Genomic DNA, 20,112 nt, shown 5'->3' on the forward strand with positions numbered 1-20,112 from the left:
ACATCTGTAAGTGCAAGTTAAAACTCTCCTATGCAAGGCGAAAACCGTTTATCAACAACACCCAGAAACGGCGTCGGCTTCGCTGGGCCTGAGCTCATCTAAGATGGACTGATACAAAGTGGAAAAGTGTTCTGTGGTCTGACAAGTCCAGATTTCAAATTGTTTTTGGAAACTGTGGACGTCGTGTCCTCCGGGCCAAAGGGGAAAAGAATCATCCGGATTGTTATAGACGCAAAGTGTAAAAGCCAGCATGTGTGATGGTATGGGGGTGTATTAGTGCCCAAGACATGGGTAACTTACACATCTGTGAAGGCACCATTAATGCTGAAAGGTACATACAGGTTTTGGAGCAACATATGTTGCCATCCAAGCAACGTTACCATGGACGCCCCTGCTTATTTCGGCAAGACAATGCCAAGCCACGTGTTACATCAACGTGGCTTCATAGTAAAAGAGTGCGGGTACTAGACTGGCCTGCCTGTAGTCCAGATCTGTCTCCCATTGAAAATGTGTGGCGCATTATGAAGCCTAAAATAGCACAACGTAGACCCCCGGACTGTTGAACAACTTAAGCTGTACATCAAGCAAGAATGGGAAAGAATTCCACCTGAGAAGCTTCAAAAATGTGTCTCCTCAGTTCCCAAACGTTTAATGAGTGTTGTTAAAAGGAAAGGCCATGTAACACAGTGGTGAACATGCCCTTTCCCAACTACTTTGGCACGTGTTGCAGCCATTAAATTCTAAGTTAATGATTATTTGCAAAAAAAAAATAAAGTTTATGAGTTTGAACATCAAATATCTTGTCTTTGTAGTGCATTCAACTGAATATGGGTTGAAAAGGATTTGCAAATCATTGTATTCCGTTTATATTTACATCTAACACATTTTCCCAACTCATATGGAAACGGGGTTTGTAGATTACCATAATAACTAGTAGGGTTGTACGGTATACGGGTATTAGTATAGTACCGCAATACTAATGAATCATATTCGGTACCATACCGCCTCTGAAAAGTACCGGTCCGCCACACCCTAAGATTTTTTGTTAAAATAAAGCCAATAATGCAATTTTTTCTGGTCCCCTTTATTTAGAAAAGTATCGAAAAGTACCGAAAAGTATCAAAATAATATTGGTATCAGGACAACACTAGTCACTAAAATATCATGCAAAAGCGCAGATTGCAACCATTGAAATATGTTGTATAGTTCAAGACTTATGGTAATTTGAAAACATCACTGCACATCATAATGGCAGCTACACTTTCCATCTTAAAGATCTAAAAAAAATATTTGGGAATGTCCGGCGGGCCAGATTGAAAAGCTTAACGGGCCGCATGTGGCCCCCGGGCCTTAATTTGCCCAGGTCTGGTATACAGGGTAGAACTTACTGAAAGTTGTCCACCATCCAGATGAACAGGAGCTGCTGACTCAGTTACCAGATAAAATGCGTCTGGACATCGCCATCGATGTCAATTATTCCATTGTCAGCAAAGTCCCTCTCTTTCAGGTAAAAGGAAGCATATTACAATCATACAGTGGAACCTGTTCATGTTGACCGCCTGTTGACTGGCTGACTCACGTTAACGTAGGCGGTTGTCGCCATAACCAAATTGCTGTAACATTTTCTTGTGAGTTTGCTCAGAGACATAATGAGAATGGGTGATAATTAGGGTTGTCCATTGTGAAGTGAAGTGAGTTATATTTAAATAGCACTTTTTTCTCTAGTGTCATTATCTACATTTAAGCTACATTTACACCAGTGTGGGTGGCTCTGGGAGCAAGGTGGGTGAAGTGCCTTGACCAAGGGCACAAGGGCAGTGGCTAGGATGGCAGAAGCTGGATTCAAAACTGGAACCCTCAAGTTTTTGCTAAGGTAGCCACTTTTGTAGGCCAAAGCTTTTGTTTAAATGGCTTCACCTTACCTGCTGTAATGTGAGGAAGAGCAACAAACTGGATTAAATTGGATCGTACAAAATAAAAAAATCAATGGACCGTACTGAGACAAACTGTTCGCTATTCCAGAGGCTCGTTACCTTGATAAAACTAAGTTAAATTGAGTTGAGTTTGAGTTTATTTCGAACATGCAAGCATACAACATGATACATCACAATCTCCAGTTTCTCTTTTCAACATGTTCGAAAAGGAGTAGGAAGAAGCAGAGCTTATTTAATCCTACCCCGTTTCTTTTACATAACAGTTGCTAAAACTTTTGTTCACTTCCTGTTCTCCCTTCAGCTTCTTTCCCTGTCTCAGCAATGCCATTTTAGATGTTCTGTTTACGAGTTTCACGAGGACGACTGGCGTGGCGTTGTTGTTTCTTCCGTTCAGTGGGATGCATGTTGCGATGGTATTGATGATGATTTCAATTTCCTTTGAGTGCAGAAAGTTGACCACTTGCTGTTCTGCTGAGACAATATCCATTTCATCTGGTTCACCTCCATTATTCACAGCTTTCGCATAGGATCTTGGTTTAATTTGGCAGTCAAGTGCTGCAGGTTACAAGCGTTGATGTTTTAGACTGTAATATTGTTCAGTTAACGACATTTATTACATACGTTTAGCTTGTGTGCTATTGTGTGCTTAGCTGTTGTGTAGCTGCCTGCTATAGTAGCCTACAGCCTACCATGTTTATCTTTTGTAAATGACTTGACTAAAATACAAGAAAAGGCAACCTTGTTTGCTTATTAACTGTCTGTCCGGCACAAGTAACACGCAAGATGCAATCCGACTTGTTTTTTGATATTGGACCAATATCCTATATCAACAACGGATCGTGACACCCGTAGTGATAATAAAAGATTTGTGAACCTAAGGCAGTTTGTTGATGACAATAAAGTTTTTGTTAATGTGCAGATTTGAAAAAATAAATACATAAATAGCTGCATTTCGTTAGTTGCTGTGGTAGAATCCAGATTAATGCTGTCATTCTTTTATTTTGAAGCTTCCTTTGCACATAACAGGAAGTACCTCTGCACACACATATATATGTAACTAGTCATGTTGCTGTTTTTTTTAGCGTTATTGAGGAACTTGACAATACTACAACACATGTTGACATAAACGGTCAGATTTGTATAAAATGACCCTTCAAATTTCATGTGATGGTCAGCATATAGATTGCAGACTCAAACAGGTTCCACTGTAGTATTGACTAATAAGAAATTATTATCCAACTCACCTGAATGTGAACTATACCAGATAGCAGATGTTGACTAAATCCATTGTTTTTGTTTGTTTTTAACAGGGTTGTGACCAACAGATGATTTTTGACATGTTAAAAAGCCTGCGTTCAGTTGTCTATCTTCCAGGCGATTATGTCTGCAAAAAGGTGAATTGTGGGCGTCTTTTGTGTGTCGTTTGCATGTTCTGCCTTGTGTGGGACTTTCACTGTCTAAAAATGGATGGTATTTTTTTTATTTTTTTTTGTCATAAAAAAATACAAGCATGTGTGCTTACGGACTGTATCCTGCAAACTGTATTGTGGGCAATTAATTTTTACCGGGGGCCGCATGAGCAACCCGAGCACTGCTGGAGGGCCACATCGACAATATTTCAATTAAATTTTGCTCAATATTATTTTTTATATATACCGTCAGATAAATAATAATAATAATAATACTTTCATTTAACCTAACTTAACTTTATACCAAAAGCACGGCTTTGGAAATCATTTGTACCCCTTTCAGAGATCACATTTAGTTCCCCTTAAACATCCTCATGTTGCACAATGAAATGTAAGCATAGAATGAAGTGTGCATTCCTGTAACTTTCTCTAGTAACAGCATTCCATGATTAATATCAATAAATTAACATTAATAATAAATGACAGTAAAATAAGCACACATATGACTGAGGAGTCATAGTGTAACTTTGTGTGGTGTTTGAGTTGTCCGACTTTTTGTGTGGCCATAAACGCACCTAGTGGTTTAGTGGTATGCTTGTTGGTGACAGATGACAAGTTGGTTTTGGCCTGGTTTGTACGGCAGAAAATGACTAGTTAGAGGGAACGTTGCTTGGCAGTCCATGTCTTGTTGGAAACACGCCATTCATCATCAACTTTTCTCTTTTTAGCGTCTCGGGTGTAAACCGTGCATCACTTGTCGCTGTGCACCTTCACTCACAGTTACACACGGACATACGCCCATAAATAACACTTTTCAAAATAAAAGCAGCACAGTTGTATTGCGCGCACGACATAGATGTTTTTTCAACTTTATTTTGTAATTTGTGATTGCAGCTGTTCACATTCACTCACAATCACACACACGCATACGTCCACACGGAAGTAATACAAATAACGCTTTTCAAAACAAAAGCAGCACCGTTGTATTGCACACTCGACATAGATACTTTTTTAAATTTAATTTGTAATTTATGATTGGCCTCATGCGGGCCGGACAGGGACGCACAAAGGGCCGGATGTGGCCCGCGGGCCGCAGAATGCCCAGGTCTGATCTATATTGATATATAATGTAGAAACCAGAAATATTAATAACAAAGAAACAACTCTTTTGTGCGAATGAGTGTAAATGGGGGAGGGAGGTTTTTTGGGTTGGTGCACTAATTGTAAGTGTATCTTTTGTTTTTTATGTTGATTTAATTTAAAAAAACAAACAAATATTTTTTTTTATTTATTTATTTATTTTATTTCTTGTGCGGCCCGATACCAATCGATCCACGGACCGGTACCGGGCCATGGCCCGGTGGTTGGGGACCACTGCTTTGGAGGATTATTCTACTAAGGAAATATACCCTTAGATCAGTTGTTCTCAACCTTTTTTCAGTGATGTACCCCCTGTGAACATTTTTTTAATTCAAGTACCCCCTAATCAGAGCAAAGCATTTTTGGTTAAAAAAAAGAGATAAAGAAGTAAAATACAGCACTATGTCATCAATTTCTGATTTATTAAATTGTGTAACAGTGCAAAATATTGCTCATTTGTTGTGGTCTTTCTTGAACTATTTGGAAAAAAATATAAAAATAACTAAAAACTTGTTGAAAAATAAGCAAGTGATTCAATTATAAATAAGGATTTCTACACATAGAAGTAATCATCAACTTAAAGTGCCCTCTTTGGGGATTCATGAACTTAATTCTAAACATTTATTCACAAAAAAAAAAATCTTTAACATCAATATTTATGGAACATGTCCACAAAAAATCTAGCTGTCAACACTGAATATTGCATTGTTGCATTTCTTTTCACAGTTCTTTTTGACAGACATTTTTTAAAATTCTCACATACCCCTTGGCATACCTTCAAGTACCCCCAGGGGTACACGTACCCCCATTTGAGAACCACTGCCTTAGATAACTTCAAAGGTGCACATGTCCATCAAAAGCTCTCTTGAGAGTGGTGGCTCTTTCCCTCCTGATACCTGGAATCCAGGTTTGGATTCCAGGTATGGATAAAAACATTAGCAACATCTGGTAGGAAGCCCTCACAGGTAGGAGTAGAGGATAGGAGTCGGAGGTCACCCGACTCAAACTGATCAGAGGAATAATGTCAGGGAAAGATTGACTGGCCAGACTGACCGGCTCCAAGGCTAGAACTACAAACATACAAAGAGTAAGGGTTTTTATGTAAAAGGTATTTAAGGACAGTTGTTCAAGAACACAGGAGAAGAGAGATCCGGCCCATACTCTTTCTCTTGGAGCTGCAGCTGCAATCTAAGGCTCGCTGAAACAAATAAAGCTTTTTGTTCGACGATTCCTCGTTGGCGTCTTCCTGGCTCATCACCCATCGCACGACCAACAAATATACAACAGTACAAAACGTGCATAAAATGTAATTCAAGTTTGATTAAAAACAAAATATAAAATCCTTTTGGCATAAGTAAAAAAAAGTGTGAGAAAGGGCCTCAATTTAGCATGGCGCGGCCTTGATCCCGTGATTGACAGGTGACCAGTCCAAGGTGTAGCTTTGACGATGCCACAATTTTCCCCCTCAGGGGGAAGTTGGTCGGGAGATGTACATCATCAAAGCTGGGGAAGTCCAAGTGGTTGGCGGTCCAGATGGGAAAACCGTGTTTGTCACTCTCAGAGCTGGCTCAGTCTTTGGAGAGATCAGGTAAGGATGTTTTAAATGTGCTTCATGATTGCTAAGTGTATTTTCTTTAATCATCTAAAATATCCGTGTCTTCTGTCTGATTGGCAGTTTACTTTCCGTAGGTGGGGGCAACAGGCGCACTGCAAATGTAATTGCTCATGGCTTTGCCAATCTGTTCATCCTGGACAAGAAAGACCTGAATGAAATTCTGGTCCACTACCCGGAATCCAAGAAACTGCTGCGCAAAAAAGCTCGGTTAGCAATGTATATTGTTTTATATGACCCATTTCTACGAGTTTGGAGTGTGTCTAGTTTCAATCATAATGAGATTCGTCATATCACCCACATGCAACAATAATCTTGTTCATCTCAAAGGTGACAAGGAGCCCGTAATTAGTTGTTAAGATGTGTGCCCTAGCACATACACTACCGTTCAAAAGTTTGGGGTCACATTGAAATGTCCTTATTTTTGAAGGAAAAGCACTGTACTTTTCAATGAAGATAACTTTAAACTAGTCTTAACTTTAAAGAAATACACTCTATACATTGCTAATGTGGTAAATGACTATTCTAGCTGCAAATGTCTGCTTTTTGGTGCAATATCTACATAGGTGTATAGAGGCCCATTTCCAGAAACTATCACTCCAGTGTTCTAATGGTACAATGTGTTTGCTCATTGGCTCAGAAGGCTAATTGATGATTAGAAACCCCTTGTGCAATCATGTTCACACATCTGAAAACAGTTTAGCTCGTTACAGAAGCTACAAAACTGACCGTCCTTTGAGCAGATTGAGTTTCTGGAGCATCACATTTGTGGGGTCAATTAAATGCTCAAAATGGCCAGAAAAAGAGAACTTTCATTTGAAACTCGACAGTCTATTCTTGTTCTTAGAAATGAAGGCTATTCCACAAAATTGTTTGGGTGACCCCAAACTTTTGAACGGTAGTGTACATGCATCAAAAATGCTTAAAAAAACAACTGCTTTTATCTGAATTCTCTTTCCATCATTTCCTTTCAGAAAGATGCTCACAAAGGGGAAGAAATCTGAAGCCAAAGAAGAAGCTAAGACAGCCCCTGTCAAGCCCGAGACTCCCAAATTGCTAAGAGCCGCCCTGGAGATGACTGAAAAGTTGGCTGGACTTAAAGGAGCCATGGTCCAAGTTAAAGAGAAGACCAACAAGTCCAGTGTCTCACTGCAGGTTACCTTTGAACACACACTATATTCTCATATATATTTACTCAACTGCAGAGAGTATGAGGTGTCTGTTAGGTATGAGACCTTTAATTATACAACAATATTGGCATATATTGTTTAACATATTTTCCCTACTTTTGACCGCACCCACTAAATTACACAGGACTATAAGCCACAGTTACGTTGTGAAATGAGTTATTCACACAGAGAGATCTTGTAAATGTTTATTCACATACCTTAATTGTTTCCAAACGATGTCTGTAACACGGCAGTAAAACGGTTTATCAAACAAAACAGAAGTCATCGTCATGGACCCACTAGCTGCGGAAGGTGGCTCTCTAACCACCTAAATAGATTCAATAACTCCGCGGGGATGTTTTGGTGAATTTACTGAGGAATTTGTGAAACTGAAACAATACAAAAAGAATGCTATTGTAAGTAGATAATACTGTGTTGATAAAACGAGATGTATTAGTTTCACATTTGAAGTTGAAAGTGAGGTGAATTATGTTTGTATAGCGCTTTTTCTTTAGAGACTCGCAGCGCTTAACATTGTGAGACCCATTATCTCCATTTTTAAGAGACATTTAAACCAGTGTGGTAGGACGGTGGGTGAAGTGTCATGGCCAAGGACACAATGGCAGTGACTCAGATGGATTCGAACCACGAACCCTTAAGTTTCTGGCCGGCCGCTCTACCACATGAGCCATGCTGCCATGATTTAAAAACGCTGAAATGAATGGACTTTGACACGATGTTCTGTTTTTTCTTTAGTTCCACCTGTAGTATCTACACCACAAGGAGGCGTTTTAGACGTAGATGAAAATCATCATCAGATCGTTAACGATCTGGCAAAAACAAGCGAATTCCTTTTGTTTGGGTTGAAATAATCTATGAAAATAAACGAGAGTAAAATGAGTAGTAAAATACTACTCAGTACTACTACTGAGTAGTAGTACTACTCAGAGTAAAATGAGTAGTACTGCTATTTTCCTTTTGTAAAAGTAGCTCTCTGATGAAAAAAGGTTGGAGACCCCGTGGGGTCCTCACTTCAGTCAGGGTCTGTATCTCATTAAAAAAAGAGTATGCCAAGAGCAGATTAAAAAGTGAGCTGCACTTTGCTCACCCCTGCAGTAAAGGTGATTACCGTATTTGCGTTTGAAGGTAAGGGGAATTCCCCCACAACTGCCTGCTGGTTCACGGCACCATTGCCTCGCACTTTGCTGTGGTTAGAATGTAGTGTGGGGAACTTTTTGAATTGCGGTCATGGGGAGAAAAGGTAGACAAGTACGGTAATTCCAACCAGATGTGTCATTTCTTTTCCTGAGTGAAAAAGAAGGCGTATATTTGAGGTGTGGCGTTTCTTTAAGTCATGACCTCTCACGACAGGTCTTGTCTTGTGTTTGTTATGATTCGTCTTAGTTTAGTGTTTCTGTTCTGTTCTCAGTGCTCCTTTCCGCCTTTCTTTACAGTCCTTGTTGCTAAGGGCGCTGACTACACACACCCGACACTTGTTTGTTTGATTGGTGTCCCCACCTGCTGCCGACACTAATCACGTCCCTTATATACCCGGTTTCGCCAGCTCTATGTGACAGCTTACGTTTGTACAGCCCATGTTATGTTCTAGTTCATTCATGCTAGCCTCACGCTACTATTATTACTAGAGATGTCCGATAATGGCTTTTTTGCCGATATTCCGATATTGTCCAACTCTTAATTACCGATTCCGATATCAACCGATACCGATATATACAGTCGTGGAATTAACACATTATTATGCCTCATTTTGTTGTGATGCCCCGCTGGATGCATTAAACAATGTAACAAGGTTTTCCAAAATAAATCAACTCAAGTTATGGAAAAAAAATGCCAACCTGGCACTGCCATATTTATTATTGAAGTCACAAAGTGCATTATTTTTTTTAACATGCCTCAAAACAGCAGCTTGGAATTTGGGACATGCTCTCCCTGAGAGAGCATGAGGAGGTTGAGGTGGGCGGGGTAGGGGGTAGCGGGGGGTGTATATTGTAGCGTCCCGGAAGAGTTAGTGCTGCAAGGGGTTCTGGGTATTTGTTCTGTTGTGTTTATGTTGTGTTACGGTGCGGATGTTCTCCCCAAATGTGTTTGTCATTCTTATTTGGTGTGGGTTCACATTGTGGCGCATATTTGTAACAGTGTGAAAGTTGTTTATACGGTCACCCTCAGTGTGACCTGTATGGCTGTTGATCAAGTATGCCTTGTGTGTGTGTGAAAAGCCGTAGATATTATGTGATTGGGCCGGCACGCAAATGCAGTGCCTTTGAGGCATGCCCCCAATATTGTTGTCTGGGTGGAAATGGGGAGAAATTCGGGAGAATGGTTGCCTCGGGAGGGGCACTGAAATTCGGGAGTCTCCCGGGAAAATCGGGAGGGTTGGCAAGTACGACTGGGAGACGCAACTGCTCTGTATTTCTCCCTACGTCCGTGTACCACTCCGTACAGCGGCGTTTTAAAAAGTCATAAATTGTACTTTTTGAAACCGATAATTTCCGATATTACATTTTAAAGCATTTATCGGCCGATAATATCGGCAGTCCGATATTATCGGACATCCCTTATTATTACTATTACTACTATTAAAAGACTTTTACCAGCACGCTGCTTCTGCCGCTTCCTGTCCTTCCGCATCTTGAGAAACACGACCAATTTATTTGTCTATTTACTTGTAACTAGGGATGTCCGATAATGGCTTTTTGCCGATATCCGATATTCCGATATTGTCCAACTCTTTAATTACCGATACCGATATCAACCGATACCGATATCAACCGATATATGCAGTCGTGGAATTAACACATTATTATGCCTAATTTGGACAACCAGGTATGGTGAAGATAAGGTACTTTTTTTAAAAATTAGTAAAATAAGATAAATAAATTAAAAACATTTTCTTGAATAAAAAAGAAAGTACAACAATATAAAAACAGTTACATAGAAACTAGTAATGAATGAAAATGAGTAAAATTAAGTGTTAAAGGTTAGTACTATTAGTGGACCAGCAGCACGCACAATTATGTGTGCTTACGGACTGTATCCCTTGCAGACTGTATTGATATATATTGATATATAATGTAGGAACCAGAATATTAATAACAGAAAGAAACAACCCTTTTGTGTGAATGAGTGTAAATGGGGGAGGGAGGTTTTTTGGGTTGGTGCACTAATTGTAAGTGTATCTTGTGTTTTTTATGTTGATTTAATAAAAAAAACAAAAAAAAACAAAAACGATACCGATAATAAAAAAAACCGATACCGATAATTTCCGATATTACATTTTAACGCATGCCGATATTATCGGACATCTCTACTTGTAACACAGCGTTTATTTATCACAACATTCAGTACTGACTTCTATATCGTTCCTCCTCCAGGCGTCCATCTCCTCCCCCTTGCCGTCTCCCGCTTCCACGTCCGGCCCGGACAGAGACGTCTCCACGCCCTCGCCCACTTTGGACAGTTCCACAACGTTCCTCTCCACCTTCGCCTGCTACAACGACAACTCCGAGATGTCGCTCCCGGAATCCCAATGTTGCAGTGATACGGAGGACGTGCTGCCAGTTGATGACAGACAGGAGGGGCCGGGCGAGGAGGAAGAGGCCTACGAGGGAGGAAAGAAGGTGCAGCGATAACAAGGGGGAAAAAATTACTGAGAGCAGAAAGGTTGAAGGTCAACTGCCTTAGTGCGGACGGACTAATTGCATGGCTAGAGATAAAAGTCTTGCTTAAGAATAGGCTCATATGAGACTTCGGATTATTAATACCAACTTCACAACAATATCAGCTCACTGCAGGCAAGTTGGTTAAATTCATACGATATAAACAAAAGCTCACAACTTTTAATACGATTAATCTTGTTTTTGCTGTTGTTGAACCATAAATGTTTACATTTTTTGTACATTAAAAGGTTGCCTTATTTTATGTTAATGTCAGTAGCTTACACGGCTAACGTGTTGATGTTTTTGAACCTACGTATAAAAAAAGAGTCCATAAGTTGTATTTAAAATGTAAATGATTGTTAAAAAAATATATTATGAGGTCATGATTGATAATTAAACAGTGCTTGATTGGTACAATAATAAAAATGTTTTATTGTTAAAATTAATTGTACCGATCAGAGGTGTACAAGGGGCTATTTTTCAAATATATTTATTACCTCTTTATTTCTTTTTACCATTTTCACAAAATTAAAAAGGTGAAAATGGCCCCTCAGTGTAAAAAGTTTGGACACCCCCCTGGTATAGATGATTGTATTGCTTAAACAAAAAGCAGTTTACACTCTTTTCGAGTAAGTCCAAATGATATTGTCTATCCTTTTGATTGTGTAGGCTGGCTAATCATGCCAATGTTTTATGGATATCATAATAGTGTGCTCATACTCAATATGTCACTAAAGTAGCACTGAAATAAAACAATAAAACATCTAAATTAAGTTGTCCTGCTGCTTTCTCAAACACTTTCATTCTGTGATTATTCTATGAGTTCGAGTGTTTTTTGTAACTAAAAAATGTAACCCTCGGGGAGACCAGGGACTTTTGTGGGTCTTTAATTGCTTTTGACTTCATGCAACAGAAAATTCATTTAAAAGGTTAACGGGATAACATATGGCCACACAAGTTGTAAAGGAATGAATCACAAAAATTGCATTGGTCCGCTTCTTTGCTAACTTGTTTTTAGCGCAAGCTATTGAGTGTGTACACAGTGGAGTCCCCTGGGACCGTTTTGTCCCCCATTGACCCCCTTTTATAACGGCCTGTTAACCTGATATTTTCTGAGTTTTCCATGAGAGCCAAATCAATTCAAACATTTCCCTGTGAAACACATGCAAGTCCTATTCGAGGTGTAATTTGAACCATCAACCAATTAATACCACAGAGTACCATGTATTTATATTAGACGCATAATTGCTTCCAATCTGTCAACAATTTAAATGTGATAAAAAACAATGTTGGTGAGTTGGTAGTGAGATAAGATGTAGTTACAACAATATTGTGCATGCAAGGAACCAATATTGCATAATTTGTGTTTTTGTCATAAATAAAAACTAGGTTTCCTTTGACAAAAAGAGCACAAAACATAGAAATAAAAAAACTTTATATCAATGGATGGATCTGAGAGATTTAAGGGTTGAAAGTAAAAATATATGTTTACATTATACATATTGTTGCGTTGACCAGCATTCCTCCAATGGGGAATTCAAATTGCTAGTCTCTCCCAGATTCTTTTTATGGCAATATGCTGTTGTTTATATTCAATCACCACGCAGAAGTTGGTATTTTGTAGTTTATTCTCAAAGCTTAGAGGACAAACCTGAGACCAACCCAGCACCCAAGCGTTTCCTAGCCCGGTCCAGATCGGTCTCTCCTCCACCTCCTGTCCCCCCAAGCTCAGCACTGCCCTGTGCTCCTTATCTAAGGAATGTTATGGCAGTCTCAACAGCGCTCTGCCTGTCTACTCAAGGACACTCGAATCCAAGCACTTTGTACCACACGAGACATTAGCTGATGTAAATATGACTATAGGAGTTTTAGAAAGAAGTAACACTTAAATATGGATATGATTCTGATCTGCTTCCATCAATATATAGTCGCGATCAAAACTTTACATACACTTGACCTCACAGGGACAAAGATGAGACTTTCTAGAGGAAAGTTCTGTGGTCCGATGAAACATTGTTTTAGCTGTTTGGCCACAATATCAATCAATCAATCAATCAATGTTTATTTATATAGCCCTAAATCACAAGTGTCTCAAAGGGCTGTACAAGCCACAACGACATCCTCGGTACAGAGCCCACAATACACAGCAATATATTTGGAAGAGAAAGGGAGAGGCCTTTAATCCGAAGAACACTGGACCTACCGCCAAGCATGGTGGTGGTAGTATTATGCGCTGGGCCTGTTTTGCTGCCAATGGAACTGGTGCTTTAAATGGGACGATGAAAAAGGAGGATTACCTCCAAATTCTTCAGGACAACCTAAAATCATCAGTTCGGAGGTTGGGTCATGGGCGCAGTTGGGTGGACAATGAACCCAAACACACGTCAAAAGTGGTAAAGGAATGGCTAAATCAGGCTAGAATTATGGTTTTAGAATGGCCTTCCCAAAGTCCTGACTTAAACGTGTGGACAATGCTGAAGAAACAAGTCTATGTCAGAAAACCAACACATTTAGCTGAACTGCACCAATTTTGTCAAGAGGAGTGGGCAAAAATTCAAGCAGAAGCTTGTGGATGGCTACCAAAATGCGCCTTATTGCAGTGAAACTTGCCAAGGGACATGTAAGCAAATATTAACATTGCTGTATGTATACTTTTGACCCATAATATATTCATAAAAAGAACCAAACTTCATGAATGTTTGTTGTGACCAACAAGTATGTGCTCCAATCACTCTATCACAAAAAAATAAGAGTTGTAGAAAGTATTGGAAACTCAAGACAGCCATGATGTTCTTTACAAGTGTATGTAAACTTTTGATTGCGACTGTATAATATACCTGTATATACCGGACAGGCCGAAAGTTTAGACACACCTTCTTATTCATTGGGTTTTATTCATTTTCATGACTATTTACATTGTAGATAGTCACTGAAGGCATCAAAACTATGAATGAACACATGTGGAGTTATGTACTTAACAAAAAAAGGGTGAAATAATTGAAAACACGTTTTATACTCTGGTTTCTTCAAAATAGCCACCCTTTGCTCTGATGACTTTTTTTGCACACTCTTGGCATTCTCTCGATGAGCTTCAAGCGGTAGTCACCTGAAAGGGATTTCACTTCACAGGTGTCATAGTTTCGATGCCTCCAGTGACAATCTACAATGTAAATAGTCATAAAAATAAAGAAAACATATTGAAATGAGAAGGAATGTCCAAACTTTTGGCCTGTACTGTATATATATATATATATATATATATATATATATATATATATATATATATATATATATATATATATATATATATATATATATATATATATATATATATATATATATATATATATATATATAAATACACACATACTACCGTTCAAAAGTTTGGGGTCACCCAAACAATTTTGTGGAATAGCCTTCATTTCTAAGAACAAGAATAGACTGTCGAGTTTCCGATGAAAGTTCTCTTTTTCTGGCCATTTTGAGCGTTTAATTGACCCCACAAATGTGATGCTCCAGAAACTCAATCTGCTCAAAGGAAGGTCAGTTTTGTAGCTTCTGTAACGAGCTAAGCTGTTTTCAGATGTGTGAACATGATTGCACAAGGGTTTTCTAATCATCAATTAGCCTTCTGAGCCAATGAGCAAACACATTGTACCATTAGAACACTGGAGTGATAGTTGCTGGAAATGGGCCTCTATACACCTATGTAGATATTGCACCAAAAACCAGACATTTGCAGCTAGAATAGTCATTTACCACATTAGCAATGTATAGAGTGTATTCCTTTAAAGTTAAGACTAGTTTAAAGATCTCCGGGTTGGGGAGGAGACCCTGCCCCAAGTGGAGGAATTCAAGTACCTCGGAGTCTTGTTCACTAGTGAGGGAAGAGTGGATGGTGAGATCGACAGGCGGATCGGTGCGGCGTCTTCAGTAATGCGGACGCTGTATCGATCCGTTGTGGTGAAGAAGGAGCTGAGCCGGAAGGCAAAGCTCTCAATTTACCGGTCGATCTACGTTCCCATCCTCACCTATGGTCATGAGCTTTGGGTTATGACCGAAAAGGACAAGATCACGGGTACAAGCGGCCGAAATGAGTTTCCTCCGCCGGGTGGCGGGTCTCTCCCTTAGAGATAGGGTGAGAAGCTCTGCCATCCGGGGGGAGCTCAAAGTAAAGCCGCTGCTCCTCCACATCGAGAGAAGCCAGATGAGGTGGTTCGGGCATCTGGTCAGGATGCCACCCGAACGCCTCCCTAGGGAGGTGTTTAGGGCACGTCCGACCGGTAGGAGGCCACGGGGAAGACCCAGGACACGTTGGGAAGACTATGTCTCCCGGCTGGCCTGGGAACGCCTCGGGATCCCCCGGGAAGAGCTGGACAAAGTGGCTGGGGAGAGGGAAGTCTGGGTTTCCCTGCTTAGGCTGCTGCCCCCGCGACCCGACCTCAGATAAGCGGAAGAAGATGAATGGATGGATGGATAGTTTAAAGTTATCTTCATTGAAAAGTACAGTGCTTTTCCTTCAAAAATAAGGACATTTCAATGTGACCCCAAACTTTTGAACGGTAGTGTATATATATGTGTATATATATATATATATATATATATATATATATATATATATATATATATATATATATATATATATATATATATATATATATATATATATATATATATAAATTACTTACTTTTAAGACAACATTCACCACATTTGTGGGATCCCCAAGGGTAAAAGGAGTTACTTGCTTTTAATACTTATTAAGATTGTGCACACTTAAAAAAAAAATTAATTTCCTGCATAACAACCACGTTGCTGCAGAAAATCCGGGTATAAAGGAAATTCGGGTTCCTGACTGCATTTGGAAGCGTGGTTAGTTTGGTTTTATCTCTTGACAAAAGTGACCTACATAGCCTATACTGAGAATCGAGCACATTTCCACAAAGACTTAACCACATGCTGAGAAATATAAACGTTTATCACAGTGCGTCGTTATTTGTATTGGTTTTGAGGGATTTACAGTTAAAGGTAAAGGAATTCAACCTCCTATATATTCATTTTCAAATTGTTCACATTGTTAACACAAACATTTGATTATGACCATGTGTGGAATTATAGATATGGTTACTTATTTAGAATTTTTTTTTTTTTTAGTTGTTTTAGGCGGGCAACACGTCTGCCTCACAGTCAAATGTTCATGTGGAGTTTGCGTGTTCTGTGATTGACTGGCGACCAGTCCAAAGTAAGCTGGGGTAGGCTCCAGCTCACTTGGGACCCTAATGAGGACAAGCTGAATGGATGAAAGGTTTATAGCTACTGAAAGGCAACAAACACTGCCTAAAAATATTTGTAATGAGGGTTGAATGTTTTTGAGTACAACAATACACACAAAAAAAGAAACATTATGGCACATTGAGAGACCCAAAATAAAACCATGCTCCTGAAGAGAATTAATTAATTCATATTATGTTCTACATTTATATTCACCTTATGTGAGTGCGGAAATACGACCACATCACACCAGTTCTCAAATCCCTTCACTGGCTTCCTGTTCCACTCAGGGTTGAATACAAAGTCTCCCTGGGGCGGCATAGCTCGGTTGGTAGAGTGGCCGTGCCAGCAACTTGAGGGTTCCAGGTTCGATTCCCACTTCCGCCATCCTAGTCACTGCCGTTGTGTCCTTGGGCAAGACACTTTACCCACCTGCTCCCAGTGCCACCCACACTGGTTTAAATGTAACTTAGATATTGGGTTTCACTATGTAAAGTGCTTTGAGTCACTAGAGAAAGGCGCTATATAAATATAATTGACTCACACACTCACACTCCCTACTAACCCACCAGTGCCTCCATGGAAATGCCCCCCAATACCTCAAAGAACTGCTCACCCCCAAATCCTCCACACGACACCTCCGCTCCGGACAGACTAACCTCCTCCATGCTCCGAGGACAAAGCTACGAACAATGGGAGACCGGGCTTTCTGCTCCGCCGCTCCCAGTCTGTGGAACGCTCTCCCTGACCACCTGAGGGCACCACAGACTGTGGATGCTTTTAAAAAAGGCTTACAAATCCCTCTTTTTAAAAAAGCCTTTTTTTTAGCTGTAGTTCTATTTTTTTTTAATATTTTAAATTTTTTTTTAAATACACTGTAGCACTTATTTATATATATATATATATATATATATATATATATATATATATATATATATATATATATATATATATATATATATATATATATATATATATATATATATATATATATATATATATATATATATATATATTCCTTGCGCACTAATTGACGTTATCGATGGGAAAATACATTTTTGGACAATATGATTTGTCTGAGTATATAGCTATGAGACCCCAAGAGTAACAATTGGTAGAAAATGGATTAGAAAGGACAGATTTAAAAAATAATGATAATAATTTTAAAAAATTAAAATGAACTTTTTAAACTTGGATTTTGGACGCTTGCGGGCCGTAGTTTGGGGACTCCTGGATTATTTGGTGTTTTGATTGAGAAGACATTCTTAACAAACACTCTTACAACACGATAGTAATTTATTGACGGTCCCTAAATGTAAACGACCAGCATTGAACTGCATTTCTCCCGCCAGCTCCCCGGTAGCATGAGAGAGCATTACGGGCTCGGTGAGGCGGAGCTTCCGCTGGAGCTACGGAGGTGAATATCCACCTCCGCTCTTCCACCGGGTTGGTTTTCCCGCCCATAGTGACGTCATGGCAGTCAGCTGATCCAATTCAGGACACCGGCGCAGCCTCATAAATGAACAAATGTATTTACTGTCCCGTTCTACGAACGCTGTGTCAAAGTCTGGAGGAGGAAGTTGTTGACACGACAGTTGTTGACATGGCTCTTTACTACTCTCTACTGTCACGACGTCGGCCATGTCGCTCATTATTCTACATATGAGCTCGAGTCCAGCTGGCTTGCTAGCTATTAGCATTCAGGCTCGGTAGCTGCTAGCTAGTGAGCGGTTAGCTCCAGACCGCTGAGGGCTACTCTGAGATGGAAGGCAGCGATGAGGAGGACTCGCCGGAAGCACCGAATTTACCCCTGGAGGTGAGTCAACTCGGAGGTCATTCAGGGAGATGCTAGTGTCAACTAGTTGCAAAGAGTGAGCGTGTTGTAATGTACATATAGACATGTAATGTTCATATAGACATGTCATGTACATATAGACATGTCATGTACATATACACATGTCATGTACATATACACATGTCATGTACATATACACATGTCATGTACATATACACATGTCATGTACATATAGACATGTCATGTACATATACACATGTAATGTACATATACACATGTAATGTACATATACACATGTAATGTACATACACTACCGTTCAAAAGTTTGGGGTCACCCAAACAATTTTGTGGAATAGCCTTCATTTCTAAGAACAAGAATAGACTGTCGAGTTTCAGATGAAAGTTCTCTTTTTCTGGCCATTTTGAGCGTTTAATTGACCCCACAAATGTGATGCTCCAGAAACTCAATCTGCTCAAAGGAAGGTCGGTTTTGTAGCTTCTGTAACGAGCTAAACTGTTTTCAGATGTGTGAACATGATTGCACAAGGGTTTTCTAATCGTCAATTAGCCTTCTGAGCCAATGAGCAAACACATTGTACCATTAGAACACTGGAGTGATAGTTGCTGGAAATGGGCCTCTATACACCTATGTAGATATTGCACCAAAAACCAGACATTTGCAGCTAGAATAGTCATTTACCACATTAGCAATGTATAGAGTGTATTTCTTTAAAGTTAAGACTAGTTTTAAGTTATCTTCATTGAAAAGTACAGTGCTTCTCCTTCAAAAATAAGGACATTTCAATGTGACCCCAAACTTTTGAACGGTAGTGTATACACATGTAATGTACATATAGACATGTAATGTACATATAGACATGTAATGTACATATACACATGTAATGTACATATACACACACTTACATTAACAGTTTGTAGTGAATGTGTGTATTGAGAGGCATCGATATTGCTCTCTGTTCTCTTCTAAGTAAATTTTTTTACAAGTATCTGTGATTTTTAAGTTGTTTACATTTTGGATATGATGTTCTCATATTGTTATACAGTATACACACACTATAAATGTGTGTATATATGTGTGTGTGTGTGTATATATATAAATGTGTGTGTGTTAGAGCTGGGCGATATTGCATTTTTTTAATATCGCAATATTTTAAGGCCATATCGCGATACACGATATATATCTCGATATTTTGCCTTAGCCTTGAATGAACACTTGATGCATAAAATCACAGCAGTATGATGATTCTATGAGTCTACATTAAAACATTCTTCTTCATACTGCATTACTATATGCTACTTTTAAACTTTCATGCAGAGAAGGAAATTACATGTAAAAAAATCACTATTTTTTTCATACGGTGTTGATCTGGAAATGTTTGCCTCTGCATTTTGATGGTCTGGGCGTGTGGCACCAAACGGAGATATTGACGTGCGGAGTAAGCACTCTTCATTGTCTAGCAGGTGACTTTTCAAATGATGCTACATATTAGCAGTGTAGCCGAGTGTCCTGGGTTCGCCTATACAGTGTACTTATCTAATAAAATAATAAACAGGAGACATTAGAGCAGGTTTGGTAGCCACCGCTTCTTTAATGTCAACATCACACACCTCCTTCCACAACCACACGTTGTGCTTCAAGCACACTTGTGAAGTGAAAAACATTTGAACCTACCTCTTGAAGCTCATCGAGAGAATGCCAGGAGTGTGCAAAGCAGTAATCAGAGCAAAGGGTGGCTATTTTGAAGAAACTAGAATATAAAACATGTTTTCAGTTATTTCACCTTTTTTTGTTAAGTACATAACTCCACATGTGTTCATTCATAGTTTTGATGCCTTCCGTGACAATCAACAATGTAAATAGTCGTGAAAATAAAGAAAACCCATTGAATGAGAAGGTGTGTCCAAACTTTTGGCCTGTACTGTGTGTGTGTGTACACAAATTAGAAGCAAAATCACTAAATGATTACAATTTCAAGGAGAACGTACAATATTTGTATCAGCATTGGCAATAGAGAATTTAAAGAAATCATTTCTTCTGAAACTACTACATCAACCATATAAGCAATATTCAAGTCATACTAGTGGC

General features: G+C 39.3%; 2 protein-coding genes across 3 annotated transcripts in view; both read left to right on the forward strand.

The window, feature by feature from the left end:
- Positions 1-11,697, forward strand: part of LOC133641713 (cyclic nucleotide-gated cation channel beta-3-like) — a 68,929-nt gene extending 57,232 nt beyond the window's left edge. Inside the window, exons 34-39 of the mRNA XM_062035656.1 lie at positions 1,410-1,507; positions 3,245-3,328; positions 5,953-6,071; positions 6,159-6,305; positions 7,070-7,250; positions 10,657-11,697. Of these exons, the coding sequence (XP_061891640.1) occupies positions 1,410-1,507; positions 3,245-3,328; positions 5,953-6,071; positions 6,159-6,305; positions 7,070-7,250; positions 10,657-10,914 (887 nt within the window). The 3' untranslated portion in view covers positions 10,915-11,697. The remainder of the gene's footprint in view (positions 1-1,409; positions 1,508-3,244; positions 3,329-5,952; positions 6,072-6,158; positions 6,306-7,069; positions 7,251-10,656) is intronic.
- A 5,883-nt stretch (positions 11,698-17,580) lies between these two features.
- Positions 17,581-20,112, forward strand: part of LOC133641981 (F-box/LRR-repeat protein 14-like) — a 29,284-nt gene continuing 26,752 nt past the window's right edge. For both annotated transcript variants that reach the window (XM_062036158.1, XM_062036159.1), the window contains exon 1: positions 17,581-18,026. In XM_062036158.1, coding sequence (XP_061892142.1) covers positions 17,973-18,026 — 54 coding nt within the window. In that variant the 5' untranslated portion in view covers positions 17,581-17,972. The remainder of the gene's footprint in view (positions 18,027-20,112) is intronic.

Source organism: Entelurus aequoreus, linkage group LG24 (genome assembly GCF_033978785.1).
Source record: "Entelurus aequoreus isolate RoL-2023_Sb linkage group LG24, RoL_Eaeq_v1.1, whole genome shotgun sequence".
NCBI classification, from domain to species: domain Eukaryota; kingdom Metazoa; phylum Chordata; class Actinopteri; order Syngnathiformes; family Syngnathidae; genus Entelurus; species Entelurus aequoreus.